General features: G+C 42.9%; 1 protein-coding gene across 1 annotated transcript in view; it reads left to right on the top strand.

Moving 5' to 3' along the window:
* The first annotated feature begins 251 nt into the window (after positions 1-251).
* LOC138363051 (cytoplasmic phosphatidylinositol transfer protein 1-like) overlaps positions 252-21014 on the top strand; it is a 68474-nt gene continuing 47711 nt past the window's right edge. The window contains exons 1-5 of the mRNA XM_069321895.1: positions 252-452; positions 3028-3176; positions 8644-8732; positions 10951-10958; positions 20080-20151. Coding sequence (XP_069177996.1) covers positions 408-452; positions 3028-3176; positions 8644-8732; positions 10951-10958; positions 20080-20151 — 363 coding nt within the window. The 5' untranslated portion in view covers positions 252-407. The remainder of the gene's footprint in view (positions 453-3027; positions 3177-8643; positions 8733-10950; positions 10959-20079; positions 20152-21014) is intronic.

Raw genomic sequence — 21014 nt, forward strand, 5'->3', positions numbered from 1 at the left:
ATAGCCTCCGAGAAGAAAATAAAGAGTACTCAGAGAAGACCTTGTGGATCCTCACTGAACAGTGTTCAGTGAGGATCCACAAGGTCTTCTCTGAGTACTCTTTATTTTCTTCTCGGAGGCTATGGGTCCCTACACTTGCACCAGAGGTGGTACCCCTTTTAGGTTAAAAAAAGTTATATATATATATTGGGCTACTCTTATTACAAATTCGCTACTCTCAGACCGTCAGCTCGCTACTTTCAGCAACTTGGATCTGGCAACCGTGCAGTGTAATGGAACGGAGCTCTGAGCAGTGTTTATGTTCCGCGGGATGAGAGTGGAGCTACCAGCTGATGGTGGTGACTTCGTCTACTGGCCTCTCATGACCACCTACCTCTTCCCTTCCGCCTTCCTACACATAGTACAAGATGCTGAAGGAGTACCGGATATGCATGCCCATGACTGTGGAAGAGGTATTATTGATTTGGCACATTACAGTAGGGTTACCTTTCCTTGGGACTATAGCAAGTCACTATTCAGAATGATAAGTCGGCAACTTTCTTTTCGCATTTTTTTTATGCTAAAAGAAGAAACCAATTTGCACGTATCTTCATAATTAATCTTTTCGCACTTATTAATGGCTGGGTCATGGTATGCGGCTCTAATTCGGTAGTGAAGAGCATGCAGGGCTTCACGAAGCAATAATATAGTTTAGTTATAAGGCTCACTATTTACTATGGCCCAGTTGTGTGTACTGTGGAATACGTTTATTTTGGTCCATATTCACTGCATTGGTATTGTTAGAAGTTAGGCCTTGGGTCAGGTATTGGAGATGGTACAGTTATACAGTTAATAAGCACAGTAGGTCATAATAATAATACAATAATTTTATAAATAAAATATACATAAGATCATGTTAATGGTTAATTGGTAGGTATATATATATATATATTGCATATTAAACACAGTATAGCCACTGATACCAATGACAGAACTGAACTGGAGACCTTGAAAATACAGTATTGAACAAGTTGGAGAATATTAATCCAGACCCCTTGTTTAAAAGGTCAAATGTAATGCTTTTAAAAGGCAACAACTTAAGAGAAACCAGGAGATGCTTACTCATAGGGTTATGAACCCTTGGAACTGTCTATGTACAGAAGATATATTTTTGAACATTCTTCATAGTGGTTAAATAACATACCGTGAGTATAATTTTTTTGTTTTGGTAAATCTTTAGCTCAGATTGTCTTTTTAATATTGGAAAAACTCGCCAGTTGATAATTTTTTTCTTCAAATTCCAGTCTCTTATAGAAATAATGGTCAGTTTAGTTTCGATAATAATATACATGCAGGGAATACAATTATATTTTTGATCTTATATAATTTTATTTAAATGCCAGGTATGTAATTCATGTAAGATGCTTTTATATATACAGTATTACATACTGTATCAGAATTAGTTGAGTTAGTACAGTTGGGTACATTCTTAGCTCACATTCGGGAATTTTGGGTTCAAATCTTGGGCAGGACAAATGGTTAGGCATGTTTCCTACCACCTAATGCCTCTGTTCACCTAGCAGTAAATGGTTTTCCAGGAGTTAGTCGGCTTTTTGTGGGGTTGCATTCTGGGGAGAGTCAGTAGTTTCAACCCTGGGAGCCCTTGATATAAGCCTAATATGCATACATACATACATCTATGCACTCATACATCTATACATAAATACATCCACCCCCTTCCATTATAACATCAGGCAGTGATGTTTTGTCTGCATACCACTAGGACCTGGTTGTGGTTCACTGCTAGTTTGTCTCACTAAAAATTTGTTAAGAGACACTTGTTTTTCCCTTCGTTTTAACATTTGTCTGTAATGATGCATCACAGTGTCATTGAAAAGGTTAAGGCAACAGCCTACTGCAACTTGATTTGGGCGAGTCGTTTCAGCGAAAGTTTACAGTTCTTCCCATGCTGCACACATTTTCTTAATTTTTGAGGAAGGGATATTCTGTACGGCCTCTATGGTGTAGACCAGACCACACACTAGAAGGTGAAGGGACGACGACTTTTCGGTCCGTCCTGGACCATTCTCAAGTCGATTGTGAGAATGTTCAATCGACTTGAGAATGGTCCAGGACGGACCGAAACGTCGTCGTCCCTTCACCTTCTAGTGTGTGGTCTGGTCTACATACTTTAGCCATGTTATTGTGACTCATCGCCGGCCTCTATGGTCATCCTCACGTGTGTTTTCAAAGTCAACCTTACCACTGACTTTCTTGGGAACCATTGCATGATACATAATAATCAGTTTTATGTTCAAAAAGCAAAAAATCACCAAAAAATAGAATTTCTTTAAGCGTGATCATTACTAAGCGAGCGGCTCTAGTAAACTGGGGCAGGTCGGCCTGCACGACTGGGAACCACGTGCTCGGTCGACCTGAACGTGTATCAACAAATATCATTAGTCGACGACACTTTCGTAAGTTGAGGTGCCACTGTATTATGTATTTCTTCCGCTTGCTCTCAAGAGAATACAGATTTAGGCATTTTAGTCAGTCCCAATAGTTTAGATGTTTTACTGAATGGATTCTAGTAGTGAAATATCTCTTCATGCTCTCCAGGTCAGTAATTTCTCTACCTTTTAAAGGAGCTGTCATTGTGTAACAGTATTCCGCTCTCGAGAGCACTAGCGTCTTGAAAAGTATCATCGACGGTGTAGCATCTATTGTGAAAGGTTCTTGTTATCCAACCTGTCATTTTTCTTGCAGTTGTGATGGCTACTTTATTGTGTTCTTTAAAGGTAAGGTCTTCGGAACAACATGAGTACACGCAAATCCTTTACATTGCCTTTTCCTTCTTTGTTATGATTTGACTGCATTTTGTATGTGGTTTCTGTTTTTATATATACATTTTTTCCGTAGGGCAGGAGCTGGAACTTCGTTAAACACCCATAGAAAGACCTGATTTACATCTAATATTTGTACATGTACATGTTATTGCAACATTACATATTGCAAACATTTCTTCATGAAATTTTATAACCCTTTCAGTACCTCATTGGGCAACTCTACATGATTGCTCGACACAGTTCCGAACAGAGTGATGGAGGAGAGGGAGTGGAAGTAATTGAAAACAAACCATACTCTGATCCTGTACGTGGCGTTGGACAATTTACAGAGAAAAGGATTCATTTATCTGGGTGAGTAGCTCTTATCTTGCCAAGACTTGATGTGTTATGCGAATCAGTTTGATTTCTCTACATAAATGATGCACATTACTGATAGTGATTTAAAGGACACTATTGGTTGGAGATTTTATTTGCATACAGTACTATATTTTTCTACGAGAGCTTTGACAAAACGTTTTGTACTGTAGCAAAACATTATACTGTATGCAAATAAGATTTATGTCCAGTTTGGTGCTTTCAGCTCTTAATCCTCTAACTGCACACCCTAAATTGGTGTGCATAAAAAAATTCAAACAATTGTTTTTTCTTTCTATATCGTACAACATTTCTTTTTGATGTTGGGAAAAAATAAATTCTAATAATTTATCATTTATAAAAATAAATTGTAATCATTGCCCATAACGAGATGAAGAAATTAAAATGTGATATTAAGAGAATTAATTTTTAAGTTAGCTATTTGTAATGGATTTCTCATCACTAATATTTTCCAGGTGGATGAAAGTCCTTGAAACTTTGCATGTCATTGGTTCCTAGCATGGGCATCAGTAAATGGGTAGTGATGCACCTGACATGGTGACAATTTTTTTTTTTACCAATTCCAAAAAAGAATCTAAGACTTTCATGACTTTTTCCCATTTGGAAAACATTACTGTAGCAAAACATTATATCGTATGCAAATAAGTATCCAATTGCTTGAAGTCTGTAGTATTGAATGACATCCACATAGAATCTTTAGTACTTTTGAATATTTACAGGGCACAGCTAAGCTCTTACTGGCAATTTGTGCATAAGTTAGTGTAGTCATTGTCATTTGTTCTATTTGACACAACATTACACATCAGTGTAATGCTGTATCATCATATGATGAATTATGTCACAGTATTACACATCAGTGTAATGCTGTATCATCATCATATGATGAATTATGTTGTCACTGTTTGAATACCAGTGTTACCCATTTGGGTCTAGTAGCTCAGTGGTGTATCCCAGCAGTCTTTACTTTTATATTCAGATTCCTTATTTTTAAATATATTTCATGTGAAAAATAAGAAATGTATATTTTTTGCTTGTTCTTGGCTACCATCACTGCCAGGGTCAAATAAAGGTGTACTATATGTATAATTGTTTCTGTAGTTCCATACTTTTGAATATGTATTTACCATTTCATAAGAAAAGCAAGTACTGTATTAATATTGTCTGACTCCATGTTGCTTGATACATGTACAGTATTACTGATAGGGTTATCTTGAGATGGTTTCGGGGCTTAGCGTCCCCACGACTCGGTCCTCGACCAGGCCTTTTTTTTGTTACACACTCCCAGGAAGCAGCCCATAGCAGCTATCTAACTCCCAGTTACCTATTTACTGCTAGTACTAGGGTGATTTGGGTTTGACCATAGTCTCATAAAAACTGCTGTTATCTCCTTTATCTACAAGTCTTAAGTCCATCAGTGCTGCTCTAGATAACATCTTAAGCATAAAATTTAATGCTTAATTTAATCTCCCCTGGGAATATTTTTACTTGGATATTTTGAATGCATCCCCACTATATCAAGCTTATGAAGGTACATTCAGACACAGACTAACCAGTTTCATTACCCTGAAAATAAACTTTCCAAAAAAGAGGGGGCCACAAGTGAAAATCAGATACTGTAGATGGTTTCCTTTGTATGAACAGCAATTTTGATGCTGTATCAAACAAATAACAGTATCGATGCTGTATCGATGCTAAACAAACAATAACAGTACAGTACAGAGCTTGTTTTGGCAGTGGGCCGGTGATTAAATCATATGGTCACTGCAACCATTCAAACATCTTATAAATGAAAGGCTAATGACTTAAAATAATAATAAACAAATTTCAGATAATTAAAATAAATTGCAGTTCTAGAGTGCAACCAAGAGTTACTAGTACAAAGATTGGCATCTTGCCCTGAATTTAAGGCTAACAGCTCATTTCCTATTAACATTGGGGTGCATATGTAGTACATTTCTGTGAAGTAATACTAGTGTAGATTCAGTGAGTTGATGAAAGGGCAATTAAATTTAACCTTGTTGTATATAATGAAAAGGTTGTCTTTGTGACAAAATGTGATCATGCTGTTTGGTGGAGTTATATTATTAGTTATATTATTATTATTATAATAACAATTATAATAATGTTGTAATAAATAATTATTACTCTTCCTTCTGCTGGGTCACGCAAGAAGCTGGCCTCGGGTGAAAGGGGGCTGTGACGATCTGTCTGGAACCCGTAGATGCGGGGCTCGGAAATCCACCTCCTGGGGCTCGTACGGTCCCAGCTCTGCTTCAGGAGGCTGGGGTCATTCTTGCCTTGCTGGGATGGTTCTTCTCCAGCCCCGACCACGGCGGTCTCCTGGTTTGGAGTCCCTGTGCATTCTTTTACCAACTTCGAGATAAACTCTAGGGCTGGAGCCCCTAGGGCAGTTTGTTGTTGCCTTTCCTTGTTCTGACAGTTCCTTCGACGGCACTGGAACCAGTTCTTTTGGCGTTTGCCTTTCCATTGAAGAAGTTCTGCGCTGTGGAGAGGGAAAACCTGCTGCATGGTTGACAGCTTCTTCCCTTATCAACCTAACCTGGAACCAGAGTGCAACTCGATAGTTTCCCGAGACTGATGGATGCCTAGTACTAGTATCATTAACCCTTGGAATGTGTATACCATCTTATGATGTTTGACCCATGGAAAATGTAACATCCTAAGACGTATTAGGTACTTTGCAACCTTTAAAACTCCTTGTACAGTGTTTCTAATTGGTATTTGAAACCTCCAGTAAACATCTGCTATCTTGATAAGTGACTTCTGAATTTTGGGAAATTTTTCCTATGTTCAGGGCATGCATTTTAACAATGTAGGAAGACAAAAAAATTATTTGTTATTATTTTTCTGTGTACATTTTAATAATGCCCTATATAAACTTTGTGCAGTACAAGGGTTAAATGGATTAAATATATATTTCTCTTGTTTTCAGTTAGTTTCTTAAATATAATTTCTTGGGGGGAGGCTCTTCGGCTCCCCGGAGGTATCTGGGCTGACATGAATGTATTAAACAGTGGCATCACTGAAAACAAATGGAGTTCTGCCTAACGGGGACCACTAGCCAGAACCTGGCCCCCTCAGAGAGGCATGAGGAACAATGACCTGTAGAAACCCCCATGTGGTTGGAAGTATTCTATGTCTGCCATTGACTGAGTCAGGCTCCCAGAAAGGTAGGCACCCCAAAACAAACCTATCTGGTTAGAAATTCGCCACTGAAAGCCGAACTGTTGAACAGAACTCCCCAAATTGAAAATAAGCAAATGAGCATGATGTCACTGCCATGCAGTTGTCTGTGCAGTTCTCCCCCTCCCTGGGAGGGGGAAAGGGAAGCTCCAAACCTCCTGCCACTGGCTATCCACCTCCCAGTTCTGAGGCTGATGTGAGACCGGGTGATTGTGTGACTCTGGTCCCTGACGTTGTTCAGTGCTGTGCCTTGTGGTGTGTGGGCCACGAGTACTTTCACCAGTACTCGGGCTGCATGCACCTAGGGTTATCTCCCCTAGGTGATCTGTAAGTACTGCCCTTGTGGCTTCGGGTTACCTTCCACAAGGCTCCGCTGTGGTCTTTTTGCTGCTTGGTAATTGCCCGTCCTTGGAGTCAGCTGGGGTGTTTCTTGCACCACTGTTTGCCTCTGGGTAGGAGGTAGTTAGTTTCATCACTGGTAGGGGTGCAAGATACTGTGCAGCTAGTTTTCTCCATAATATAGTGGCCGTGTCTGTTCCGCCTGGGGACGTTGTACTCTTGCAGGGTTTTCCTTTTATTTTTGCTTTTCTGCCTGGTGGGAGGGTCTACCCCTTGTTGTTGTTGACCTTTATATATATATTCATGGTGGTCCTCCACTTGGTCCCTGTGAGTGTACACGTCACAGGAGTTCAGCACTTAGTAGTTCGCTTGGTAGTTTGGGGTGGATGGATGTGTTTCCTGGATCCCATCTCGCTTCGTGCAAGTTTGAAGGTTACTCTGTCCCCTTGTCTCAGTGTGATAATCACCGGCCTGTCTCGGTTCGTTCCCCTGTCCATGGAATGGAGAGTCGACTTCTTCAATTGGCTCTGCCGGACATGCAGACTCCTGGAAGTGGACCTCTTTACATCTGCGTGGTCTCGGCATCTCCCGATATATGTGGCGCCCTTCCCTGACTGGAGCATTCGCAATGGATGCCTTTTGGCAGGACTGGTCGAAGTGGGGTTACCCGTACCTCTTCCCCCCCCCTCTCCCCGGTTCGGCTGTTACCTCAGGTCCTGGCTTACCACAGGAGAGTAGTCCTAGTGACCCCTTGGTTGCCAGCCCAGCCTTGGTTTCAGGCACTGCTTGCTTGGTGTCCGAACCCAGGGCATTTTGTGTGGCTCCGCCTCTTCAAGCAGGTCGGACTGGTCCGGTACATGGCTGGTTCGGCTTTCTCCTCCACTTTTCATGTCTGGTCTTTTTGACGTGGGTTTATCACCATTTGTATCGGTGATCAGGTGGCTTTGCTGATAGTATCCTACCTGAGAGCATTGTCTCGGTGACATATGAAGTCTACTGGCGTTCTTTCCGCCATTTTCTCTCTCTTCGTAGGTTGTCTTCTATTTCTGATTGAGTTGTCTTATTAAATCTAGCCAGCCTGCGGTCTGTCCTCGTGCTCATGATGTTAGGAAGTGTGCTGCATTGGCTGCCGTGTTTGGCAACATGTCTTAGGCTGATATTTGATCACAGGGATTTTGGAGGTTGAACAGGGTCCTGGCAATTCGATATTTGGTTAACATTTCTGGGCCTGGGTGTTCTTGTGTTGCTTTAGGTCGCAAGTTGCAGTCAGTTGTCTCGACTTTGAGTTGAGGAGTGTGTGGGAGCTGCCTCCCTGGTAAGTCCCTCTATTCCTTATAGAATAGAGGGAAAATCAACATTGAATGTAATGAAATGCCATTTGCTGGGTGAGCCCCAGAGGCTCCTTGGCAACCCTCCCTTCTTCCGGTCAGCGTTTTTTGCGTGGTTGATACTTAGCCTCCTAATTGGAGTGGCTGGGTCGCTGCCAAGGGGGAGGGGGGGGGTGTCTGGGGCTGCATGAATGAGTGACACAGCGATGGAGTGTGATGTTTGCTTGTTTCCTTGGGATTGGAGGGAGTTCTACCTTTCTATTCTGTTTTCGGTTGCAATTTTCTTACCGTGTGGGGTCTGTTTTGTTATGCCTACCTTTCTGGGTGCCTAACCCCGGTTGATGGCAGACAAGGAATACCCCCCAACTACGGGGGTTTTCCAGGGCCATTGCCACCTGTGCCTTTCTGAGGGGGGGGCAGGTTCTGGCTCATGGTCCCTGGTAAGCTGAACTCCATAGACGAATGCCCTGGTCTAATGATTTGCACATTAGCCCCATAGCTCCAGGGAAAACCTGGGGCTTACCCAGAAAATGGTGTTTCATTACATTCAACGCTGTTTTTTTTTTTTTCAGGAAGCTGCCACTCTGGATTCGATCTTATATTCCACGCTTCATATATCTGACAGAGAAGGCCTGGAATTACTATCCATATACAGAAACAGGTAATAACTGATGATGAGAATAAATAATTTAAGAAATTTCATTACTCTATTTTCAGAATTTTAAAACTTTTGTTATTGTAGTTTATTTTTAATGGTAAGAAATGAAATTCTAATGAAGTTTCCAGAGAAAGAATGTTGCACCAGCACTTAACAGATAGCAGAGTTCATGATGAATTAGGCTATATGTTTGAAAGACCAAAAATCTAATAAAACTACAATGCTGTATATCGTAATGGTAAAGATATTTATTTAGGGTTTATTCATATCATAGTAATAAAGTATCTGGAAGGGATACCATGTAATTTTTAAAGGAAAAATATTTATGAGGAAATCCCTGAGTAGTTCCCTGAGCTTAACTCTGGTACCACCTAGTCTACCACTTGGGCTAGACGGTAGAGTGACGGTCTTTCTTCATTCAAGTTGGCGTTCAATCAACGACCGTGCAATTGGTTGGGCACCACACTTTCCCTCTGTCCCATTCCCAAACCCTTATCCTGATCCCTTCCAAGTGCTATATAGTCATAATGGCTTAGCACTTTTTCCTGATGGTTCCCTTCTGGTACCACTAAGGCTTAGCCCAACACTTCAAGCCTTTTGAGACTTGTCCTCATCCACTGGAAACGATGACCAGAATGTGGCTTACTCGATAAGGCAAGGGCAACTTGGGTATCAGATCAAACCAAAACTGGGAAAACACCTGACAGAAAGCATGGGCTCAGCAAAACAACTGTTCAAAGGAACTGAGGCACCTCATGTAAACATGACAAATGATCATTGCCGCACTGATTACATGACCACCACCAGATGGCAGCTTAGGTCACCTGGGGCATCAGCTAGCCTGCCACTTTACTCTGGAATCACTAGTGCTATATCCCTTCACCCCATATAGTAGAAGGGACATGGAGCTAGTGAGGGCTCCCCAGAAAACTTGTTTCATTACATTCAGACCTTGATTTCTGGGAAGGAGCCACAGTTGTGCCCCAATATTAATCTCAACGGCACCTTGAAAGAGATCATCATCACTTTAGGAAAACAGAAAAGCTGGATGGGAGCCTGGGGCAAAAGAATTCCAGCTGCATGCCAAACATTCATGGAGGACACAACTATGGTGAGACTGAAGAACATCTATTAAGTAACATTTGGCCAACACCAATTTGAACCACTAAAAGAAAATGAGCTGTGGACACTATGCCAAAAAAATAAAAAAGGCATCAAAGCAGCAATCTTTTACATATCAATGAGAGTGGGGAAAATAGCTGGCTGATTGAACTGAACCCCCATTTTAAGGACCTAGGAAAGGTGGGTTGACAAAATTGCCACGACTAATAGCAGAAATAATGTGCATGGAAAACTGCACTACAGTCTCATATGATGGAGTATATGATGCAATCCCCCAACTTGATAAATCTAGTGGCAATGACAGAAAACCTCACCAGAGGCAAAAGTTTCAACAGGAGCCAAGAATGAAGGTTAATAGGCTCGGATAAAAATAATTCCTAAACCCAAACGAACAAAACCCACACTGCCAGAGAAGAGTGGAAAACTTTCCAACATAATAACCAAAACGCCACCTAAAAATGAATGCCAAAAGCGAGGAGAAGATAAGTAAACTAGCATGTGGTCCAAAGGCTAAAAGATTCCAGAGATGCACGAACTGGCCAAAAATGAAAGGAAGCCAGAACAACAATAACCCTTATCGTACACAACCAGCATGAAAACAAACCCACCACCACAACTGAACCACAGCAGCATAGCCACAATCATGATTCCATCACAAATACAAACATCAAAATTACAACCAAAACAATGACTGTAATAACCACTATAAATGCAACCATTACTATAAATATAGCCAACTCATGCTCATGACATTTACTGTGCTTATTAAACAAACTTGTGATCATTACACCATCCTGTATTCATTACACACTGAATTCATTATAATCTCCTCTACTCATTTCAGCATTATAATAATTGTTTCCCTGTACTCATTATGCCTCCCCATTCATATCAAGAACTATCTCAGTCCAAGGAACCTTTCTCACTGGGTTCTCATATGAAGAAATCATATATTTAGTAACTTATATATGCCAATTAACTGGTAGTGGAGTATATAGTTTTTTAACACAGTAGATTAATAAAAGCACAACTTGATACATAGGCCTACCTACTAATTCTGTGGTTTATTTTTTTCATGTGATATGTTCCGGCACAACAGAATACACAGTGAGTATATTCTCTGTTTTTTTAACTGTTTGTTGTATGGTATATGGTGGAAGGGGTAAATTAGACAAACTTCGTTGTTTTAAGAGTTCGTAGTTTGCACTGAATTCATTATACAGGCTAACCTAAAAAATCTAGATCTTCCAGACCCAATCTGAATTTACAAAAAAATCTCGGTTTCCCAAATTTGTCTTTTGTAGTCATTTCTGTAGAGAGTCCCTTCAGCTCCCTAGAGCTATACCAGGCTGATGTGCATATATTAGACCGTGGCAACAGTCAATCGATGGAGTTCTAGGCCTACCGGGTACCAGCGCCAGGACCTGGCCCCCTCAGAGAGGCACGAGGAGCAATGGCCTATAGAGTAATTACAATGGCCATGTAATTGGAAGCAGGCTATGTCTGCCACTACCAGGTCAGGCACCCAGAAAGGTAGGAACTCCAAAACAAACTACAGCTGGTTAAAAATTGCAAATCAAAAGGCAAACTAGCAAACAGAACTCCCCAATCAAAAACAAGCAAACAAGCATGACGTAACCACTGCCACCACGCCACTGTGACATTGCGAGTAAAGCTAAGACCCAACCAAAGCTGCTCCACAGCCATATCAGGAGGAAAACAGCGGTGAAGGAACAAGTAATGAAACTGAGAAAAGGGGAGAATAGATACACAGAGAATGAGAGAGGTGTGTGAAGAACTCAACAAGAGATTCCAGGAGGTCTTCACAAAAAAAATGAAGCCCCTGCACTAAATGAGATGGAAGCAAACCAAGTAACCTTGGAGGATTTTGACCTCACCAGTGATGAGGTCAAAAGAAATCTGATGGAACTGAATGTGACAAAGGCTGGTGGGCCTAATGGAATCTCACCGGGATATTAAAGAAGATGCAGAAGCACTAAGCGTGTCACACTCTATGGTGTATAACAGGTCACTGGAAACAGGAGACCTACCAGAAAGCTGGAAGACAGCTAATGTAGTCCCAATATACAAAAAGGGTGACAGGCAAGAGGCACTGAACTACAGGCCAGTTTCCCTAACTTGTATACCATGCAAGATGATGGAGAAGATTGTGAGGAAAAGATTCGTAGAGCATCTGGATGGAAATAGCTTTGTAACACACCACCAGAATGGGTTCAGAGATGGTAAATCGTGCCTCACAGGGTTAATAGAATTCTATGACTAAGCAACAAAAATTAGGCAAGAAAGAGAAGGGTGGGCAGACTGCATTTTCTTTGGACTGTCAGAAAGCTTTTGACACAGTACCCCATAAAAGACTGTTACAAAAGTTGGAGCAATAGGCAGGAGTAAAAGGTAAGGTACGCCAGTGGATAAGGGAGTATCTAAGCAACAGGAAACAGCGAGTAACTGTGAGGGGGGAGGGAGACATCAGAGTGGCGAGATGTCACCAGCGGAGTCCCACAGGGCTCTGTACTTGGATCCATCCTGTTTCTAATATATGTAAAGGAGCTTCCAGAGGGTATAGACTCATCCCTCTCAATGTTTGCTGATGATGATCAAGAATCAAGACAAATGACAATAGACAGAGACTACAGGATGACCTGGACAGGCTGGAGGAATGGTCTAGAAAATGGCTAGTAAAGTTCAACTCGGGGAAACTGCAAAGTAATGAATTTAGGCGAAGGGAGCAGAAGGCTGAACACAAGGTACCATCTGGGAGGTGAAATCCTACAAGAGTCAAATAGAGAGAAAGATCTGGGGGTTGATATCACACCGAACCTGTCCTCAGAGGCCCACATCAAAAGGATATCCTCAGCGGCATATGCTAGACTGGCCAACATAAGGACTGCCTTTAGAAACTTATGTTAGGAATCGTTTAGGACCCTGTATACCACTTATGTCAGACCAATCCTGGAATATGCTGCTCCATCTTGGAGTTCATATCTAGTTAAACAAAAGACAAAGTTAGAGAAGATTTAGTGGTATGCCACCAAACTCGTCCTGGAACCGAGAGGTATGAGCTGCGAGGAAAGGTTAAAGGAGCTGAAACTCACGTCCTTGGAAGATATAAGAATAAGGGGAGACATGATAACCACCTACAAAATTCTCAAGGGAAATTGACAGGATGGACAAAGACAAACTCTTTAGCATGGGCGGAACACGAACAAGGGGACACAGGTGGAAACTGTGTGTACCCAAATGAGCCACACACACATTAAAAAGAACTTTTTCAGTGTCAGAGTAACTAGTAAATGGAATGCATTAGGCAGTGATGTGGTGAAAACTGACTCCATTCACAGTTTGAAATGTAGATATGATAGAACCCAGTAGGCTCAGGAATCTGTACACCAGTTGATTGACAGTTGAGAGGCAGAACCAGAGAGTCATAGCTCAACAAGGGGGGGGGGGGTGGTCCCAGACCTCCCACGCCGGCTAGCCAACCCTAGTTCAAGAGGCTGTTGTGTTGGTGACGGTCGATCAACCCTGACTTCATCCTTTTGAGCAGTGTTGTAGAGTGATGGTGTTCTGTGTTGGTGGTATGAGCCCGGAGTAATATAAGATTACTGGGGCTGCATGCACCTAGGCCACCTTCCCTAGGTGCCCTGTAAGTATTACCCTTGCGGTTTAGGGTTAACTTCCATGAACCTTTTGGGAGCTACCTCCGCGTAGTTCTGTTGCTGCTAGGTGATTGCCCACCCTTGGGGTTCAGCTGGGGTGGTTCTTACTCCTGTTTGGTTTTTGGGTAGGAAGTAGTATCATCGCTGGCTGGAGCACAAGGTACTTGCAGCTGGCTGATATACGCTTAGTGACCTGTTCTGTTCCCCTGGAGACATAGTGCTTTTGCAGGGTTTTTATTTTTTGTTTTGCCTGGTGGGGGTCTGCCTGGTGTGGCTGTAGGATCACTTGTATGATTTTGGTGGCCCTCTGCTTAGTCCCTGTGCTTGCATATGTCGCACGGGGTTCAGCTTTTAGTTTGTTGGCTTGGTAGCTCTGGGATAACCAGTTAGCAGTATCTTGCCTGGGCTTCCCTTAGCAGTCAAAGAGCCCTAGGAACCCCCATTGCAGCTCATTGGTCTGATGGAGGAGACTTCCGAGTCCCACCTCGCTTCTTGCGAGTTTGAAGGCTGCTCTGTCCCCTTGTTTCAGGGTGACACTCACCGTCTTTGCCCCACCATGCTGCCTGTGGGGTCAATGTCACGTTTGACCCGGAGTCCTGCGAAAGGTGTTCCTTTCTTGTACTCCAGTTCACCCAGTCCACTGATGTTGATATTTTGGTGCAGGCAGCTTCAGCATTGCATGCACGGTTTAGGTTGCTGCAATGAGCTAAGTAGATAGCCTTTCCCTTGCATTTGCCTTGCCAGGTAGCCTTGTAGGTGCCCCGCTTTGGTTATTGAGACCCGGACATGGGGGTGTTCATTGCCTCACCTTTGGTTTCATTCGTGCCCCCTTGTCCTTTCCCTGCTGTGGTTCATCTTGCTGCTCCTCCCTCACCCCCCTCCCTGCTCCCGGGTTTTGAGAGTTTGAGGGTTTTCTTGGTGATGAGACTCGGGCAGCTTCAGGGACTGCCCCTACCGGTTTGGCGGTCCTGACGTGGAAGTTCCCAGGGCTGCGGAAGAGTTGATTTGAGGGGGGCTTGGGTCCTGTTTGACCCCACTTAGGTGTTGTTACCCTCAGCGCAGGACTTGTTACAGGCGGAGGGGTTTTCCTATTCCCCCTCCGTGTACAAGTTTGATATGAGTTCGACTCCTTCCCCGGGTTCGGTTCCCGGTTCCCTTGGGTTTCTTGGTTCCCTCCTTCCGGAGGTTTTTGGCCTCTCGCATCCCGCTGAGGTAGGTGTGGGAGGCCCTTGTGGCTTACCTCCTTCGAGACCTGGATTACACCTCAATATTGGATCCTTCTTCTTTTGAGTTTGGCTCCTCTTTTCCTTACTGGATGCGTTACAATGTGTGTTCCTGGCTGGCAGACTGCCCTTTCTTTTCGTTGAGGGTGTGGCATGCATTCTGCTGGACCCGGACCCCCGGGGGGGGGGGGGGGGTGGAAGAGGCGTGATGGTCCTGCCTGGAAGAATTGTGCCGGGGCTCTGGGTTCTTTCGATCGTCGTAAGCAAGTTGTATCAATTTCAGGGCCGGCCAGTTTGTATCAGTTTTCTGAGCTTCCCTCTTCTCCTGTGCTCTGTACTCACCTAGTTGTACTCAGCTAGTTGTGCTTGCGGGGGCCGAGCTTTGGCTCTTTGGTCCCACCTCTCAACTGTCAATCAACTGGAGTACAGATTCCTGAGCCTACTGGGCTCTTATCATACCTACATCTGAAGCTGTGTATGGAATTCAGCCTCCACAACATCACTGCCTAATGCATTCTATCTGTTAACTACTCAGACACTGAAAAGTTCTTTCTAATGTCTCTGTGGCTCATTTGGGTACTCAGCTTCCACCTGTGTCCCCTTGGGCATGTACCACCTTTGTTGAGTTCTCAGGGTTTGGCTCTCTTGGCCGTTCATGTCCGGGGGGTTTTCAACGTCCTGACGAACGGCCTGTCACGGTTCATTCTCCTGCCACTGAATGGACAGTCAACCCCGACTCATTCAGTTAGCTCTACCGGACTTAGGGGTTCCCGGAGGTGGGTCTCTTCGCGTCGGTGTGGTCAAGGCATCTCCCAATTTATGTTGCGTCCTTTCTTGACTGCGAGCCATAGGGGTCAATGCCTTCAGGCAGGACTGGTCAAGGTGGGGTCACCTGTACTACTTTTCCCCGGTTCCACTGTTGCTCCAGGTCCTGGCTCGGTTGGAGACTTACCAAGGGATAGTAGTCCTGATGACCCCTTGGTGGCCGGCCCAGCCTTGGTTTCAGGCGCTGCTTGCTTGGTGTCCGAGCCCGGTTGGTTTTCCCACGGTTCTGCCTCTTTCAGCAGATCGGGTCAGTCCGTTATGTAGCCGATTCGCTTTGCTCCTCTGTCTTTGCAACTGGTCTTTCTGATGTAGGTGTATCGCCATTTTTTGGTGAGCAGGTGGCCTTGTTGATGGTGTCCCACCTGCGTGCTTCGTTTCGGCGGCAGTATGAAGTTTCCTGGCAGTCCTTTCGTTACTTCTTGTCCCTCCGTAGGTTTTCTTCAGTTTTGGATTGGGTTGTCTTGTCCATCCTTTATTGGTTGTTTCAAGACCATCATCTTATGCCGAATACTGTCACCTCGTATTGTGTGGCACTGGCGGAGCTGCTTCAACTTGTGTTCGGGGTAGATGTTACCGCTCTGTTCTACAAGCTGTCTCATGCATTATTTCACTTACTGCCTGCTTCCTGCACCTCCTGAGACGTCCTGGTCATTGGACTGGGTGCTCTCTTTTCTCTCTCCTTTTAGGTTTGTTGTGGCCCCTTCGGTTTAAGATTGTTTTTCGAAGGCTCTTTTTTTTCCTGTTGGCATTGACCTCTTGGGGTCAGGTTGGGAAGCTTCATGCTCTCCTCTGGCACAGTGGTTTCTGTTCCTTTGGTTATGGAGGTAGGTTTGTTCATTTGCAGTTGTCTCCTCCTTTTCTGGCGAAGAATGAGACTGCTGCTTTCTGGAGGGGGCCTTAGGTTGTTGATGCTTGGTTGGTTTGACCGGGGGAGCATCATCTGTTGTGTCCAGTTGCGGCTCTATCACCGTTACCTGCGTGCCACAGCTTCGGTGGCCGGGGACGCCCTCTGGGTTGACCCGGCTTCCCCTTCTTCCCTGTTCCAGGGTTTGGGTCTCCCAGGTTGTCCGCAGAGTTATTCGGTCCAGCCAGCCAGCCTATAATCTATCCTCTTGGCCATGACGTTTGGAAGTTTGCTGCGTTGGCTGCCATCTTTGATAATATGTCTTGGGCTGACATTCAGGCACTAGGTTTTTGGAGGTCGAACAGGGTCCTGGCCTCTCGCTACCTAGTTAATGTTCCTGGCCCTAGTTGGGCATGTGTCGCATTGGGTCAGCAATTGCAGCCAGTTGTCTCGACTTCGAGTTGAGGAACAAGTGGCAACTGCCTCCCGGGTATGTCCTTCTTGGGGACATACCTGGGATCTTTGATTAAGTAGCTCCGGGGATCAGAAGGGGCTCCCCCAGAAAACCAGTGTTGAATGTAATGAAACGCCATTTTCTGGGTGATACCCGGAGGCTCCCCAGAGGAGGCTTCCTCCCTCCCTCCAGTCGGCGTTTTTTGCAGTTTTTGACATCCAGCCTCTGAACTAAGGGTGGATAGCCGGCGCAGGGGTCTGAAGCCCTCCTTTTTCCTCCCGGGGTAGGGGGGGAGCTGCACAGACAGCAGCACGGTGACGGTTGTGATGTCATGCTTGTTTTTAGTTTTGGGAATTCTGTTCAACAGTTTGCGTTTCAGTAGAAATTTTTTAACCAGATAGGGTTTGTTTTCGGGCACTTACCTTTCATGACTGGTGCCTGACCCAGTTGATGGCAGACAGAATGCTTCTAACCACTCTGGTTTCTATAGACCATTGTTCCTCGTTCCTCTCATTGGGGGCCAGGTTCTAGCTCGTGGTCCCTGGTAGGCAGAACTCCATTTGCTTTGAATCATGCCACAGTCTAATACATTTATATCTAATATCAGCCCAGATAGCTCAGGAGAAACCTCCGGGTGTTACCCAAAAAATGGCGTTTCATTACATTTAGCGCTGGTTTTTCTAGTGTTTTGACTACCACACTTTTTAACCCTTGAACTGCGCAACACATCAATAGCTGTGGTGAGTAACTGTCGCGGAATTGTGCACCACGGCTATTGACGTGTTCATAGTACAGTGCAAGATACAGTAATGCTGAGGGAGGGAGGGAGGTAGCTTTGTCTGCTGACTGTGTGGCCACCTGTTATTGTCTAGAATCACCATATCAGCTTAGTGGTTCGCTACGGTGAAAACAAGTGTAGATACTTATATGTAACGTGAGCATATCGTTTAATAACAGCACAAACAATATGGTGGGAGCAGGAATCTTAGTGAGGGAGGGGAGGCAGCGTTGGCTGACTGTGTGTGGCGTCCTCTGTTGCTGTCTGAACTCGCCATACCAGCTTAGTTGTACAGTTATGGTGAACAAAATGTATTGATACTTACATATAATGTGTGTATATATTGTAATAACACCACAAACAGTATGGGTGGAGGAGGAATTTAATGAGTCTGACCTTGAACGAGTGAGGGCGGGGAGGCAGCGGCTGCTGACTGTGAGTGGCGTTCTCTGTTGCTGTCTGAACTCACCATACCAGCTTAGTTGTACAGTTATGATGAACAAAACATGTAGATACTTGTATATAAATCATCTGTATATAGTGAATAAAAGCAAAAACAGTATGGTGGGAGGAGGAGTGTTGGTGAGTGAGGCAAGGTGAGGGAGGGAAGGATGGCGGTGTTTGCTGGTTGGTGTGTGGCGGCCACTCATCGTTGGTATTGCTTACCATACAAACTTAGTGGTTCGTTTTGATGAACAAAACATGCAGATATTTGTATATAACCTGTGTATATAGTGTAATAACAGCAAAATTATTTGTTTATTGTTTTATGAACATAATAATTGAATCACTAATATGCACACCATAATTTTGAGTATAGCAATGATTCACACAATTTATTATATAAATATATCATACTACACACTATTGAATAATATTACTGCAAAAAAAATAAAAAAATCAATGAGACATTGAAATAATTAGTAAATAATATCTTTGTGGCAACTCCTACCTGAAAGCGCTGGCGGAGCTGACCGCCTCTGGCGATTGCTCTGTTAATGCCTCAATTTTGCCAGACTTCCTCATCTTATTGCAGCCAAAATATGTCACGTATGATTTTTTCCATGGTCAGGGAACACAAATGAACACTTATATAAGAGGAATTTATTTTTTTTATTTTTTCTATTTCTTGTGCCTGGGCATGTTGCAGGCTATAATCACAAGAGCAGCCCAGGGGTTAATGGTACGGGTCTATAATTTAGAGGTCCTGCTTGGCTCCCATTTTTATAGATTGGAACTATGTAAGCCTTTTTCCATATATTAGCTAAGATTCCTGTGCACAATGATGTCTTCAATATTAATTGGAGTTGAACCCTGAGCTCAGTTGCACATTCTCGCAGCACCCAAGGTGAAACTCCATCAGGTCCAACTGCTTTATTTCTCCCTAGCCCCTTTAGTAATTTTTCCACTTCGTCTTGAGATATTTCTACGTATTCTATGTTGTGCTCTGAAATTGGCATTGGGTCTGGCTCTGAAAACATCATTTTATACAAGCTTATTTTGGAACTGTTCATTTGGCATTTCACACATTACTTTTTCATTTTCAATAATCCTGTTTCCCATTTTCAATCTCTGGATTTTATCCTTTACATGCAGCTTGTTTTAATGAATATATAGAAATGGTCTGAATATGTTTTAGATTTATCTGCTATCTCTTTCTCAATCTCCTTTCTGCCTCTCTCCTCACTGCTGTGAATTTGTTTCTTGCTTGCTTGTAATGCTGGTATGTTTGAGGGTTAGGCCTCTTCCTATATTGAACCTATTTTCTAGTCTTTTCCTTTCTATCCCTCTCATAGTTTCTGTGGAATCAATCCTGTTTTCTGGTTCTGCAGCTCTGTTTTGGTATGAATGTTTATGTGCTTTCAATGTATATTTTGCAAAATTTGGCATACATCTCATTTACTTCCTTGCCTAGCAACAAATCTGTCCAATTAAATTCATTAAAGAATTTTCTAAGTTCCACATAGTGTCCTCTCTTGAAATCGAGTTTATCAATTGTTTCAATGTCCCCATTACCTTCTAGATTATATCCCTAAGCATATTTTATTTCCAACAGGACATGATCACACTTTTTCCATGGGTAATGATGTCAAATATCTCTTCTTCTTGCTTGGTGAATTCAAAATCCAGTATTGACAGAAAATCCCCTTCTCTCATTCTTGTGACCTGCTTGATGTGTTGATACACAAATGTTTCCAGAATGAAGTTTACAAATCTGCCTGTCCAATTCCCTCTGTTCTTGCTTCAGAGGCCTCCCACCATATTGCTTTCAAGTTGAAGTCCCCAAGTACCAGGGTGTTGTTCTCCCTATACTCCTCATAGGGTGAGGAGCATCTCTTTCTATGCTGTAAACTTAACGTATTAAATTAATATATATAATTATGGAATAATTTAATTTAATTATGGTATTGATTTTTTCTTTTACAGTGCTCCGTTATTCCAAGATTTTCTATCAAAATACGCACACGATACGAAAATAACAACGGATCCTCAGATAATGTAAGTTTCTTGCTCACGTGTGTACACGTAGAAATATTATTTTTTTTTGTGATAATTAAGAAATTGAAATTTTTGCTGTGCATGAAGATAACTGAATATATTAGAGGACATTGTCAATAAAATAATGTAGACTAATTTTTTAAGTAGCGTAAAAGAGGTAGATTGCAGTAGGTTAGGTTATAGGTAGTGGTAATTAAATTTAAATTGTAGGTCTCAGAAGTTGCTGAAAGATGTGGTGCAATTATGTACAAGTCATTCAGTGAAGACGTTGGGCATAGTTCAGTGACTATTTAAGGTCTGGTGGGTATAGTGCAGGCAATTTAATGAAGGTATGATGGCTGTAATGCAGGTGTTGGGTATAATGCAACCAGTTTAACCTCCAACATGTGGCTATCAATTTAGATGCATGTGGCCTATGTGCAAAAACAAAAACAATCCCCACAAATATTGTTTGTTATTGAATGATTAATTTGGATGCAAAAGGTAAAAAAAAAAAATAACTGAATATCTATATTGTAAGTAGTTTTGTGCACTGTATAAAGTAATTACATTAATAAGTACAATTACCTAAGTGTAGTTACAGGATGAAAGCTACTTTCATGGTTTTCTATTTTCTTGGTGCGGTGCACTGTCATATGAAGCTTTAATACTACTGGTGGTTTTGGCCTCCACCATCACCACACTTACATGACCATATTGTGATGTGTAGTGGCCCAGCTCCATCTCTAAACACCAGAGCTCTCTGTCGGCAAAATACACTGCTGGAGCTAGACACTCAATGTTGATCATGGATGTCTAGATGATCATATGTATTTGTGTAACTATGAATGTATGTATATATAAATAAAAACTAAGGATCTGCA

The sequence above is a fragment of the Procambarus clarkii genome, chromosome 10 (genome assembly GCF_040958095.1).
Source record: "Procambarus clarkii isolate CNS0578487 chromosome 10, FALCON_Pclarkii_2.0, whole genome shotgun sequence".
Classification (NCBI taxonomy): Eukaryota; Metazoa; Arthropoda; class Malacostraca; order Decapoda; family Cambaridae; genus Procambarus; species Procambarus clarkii.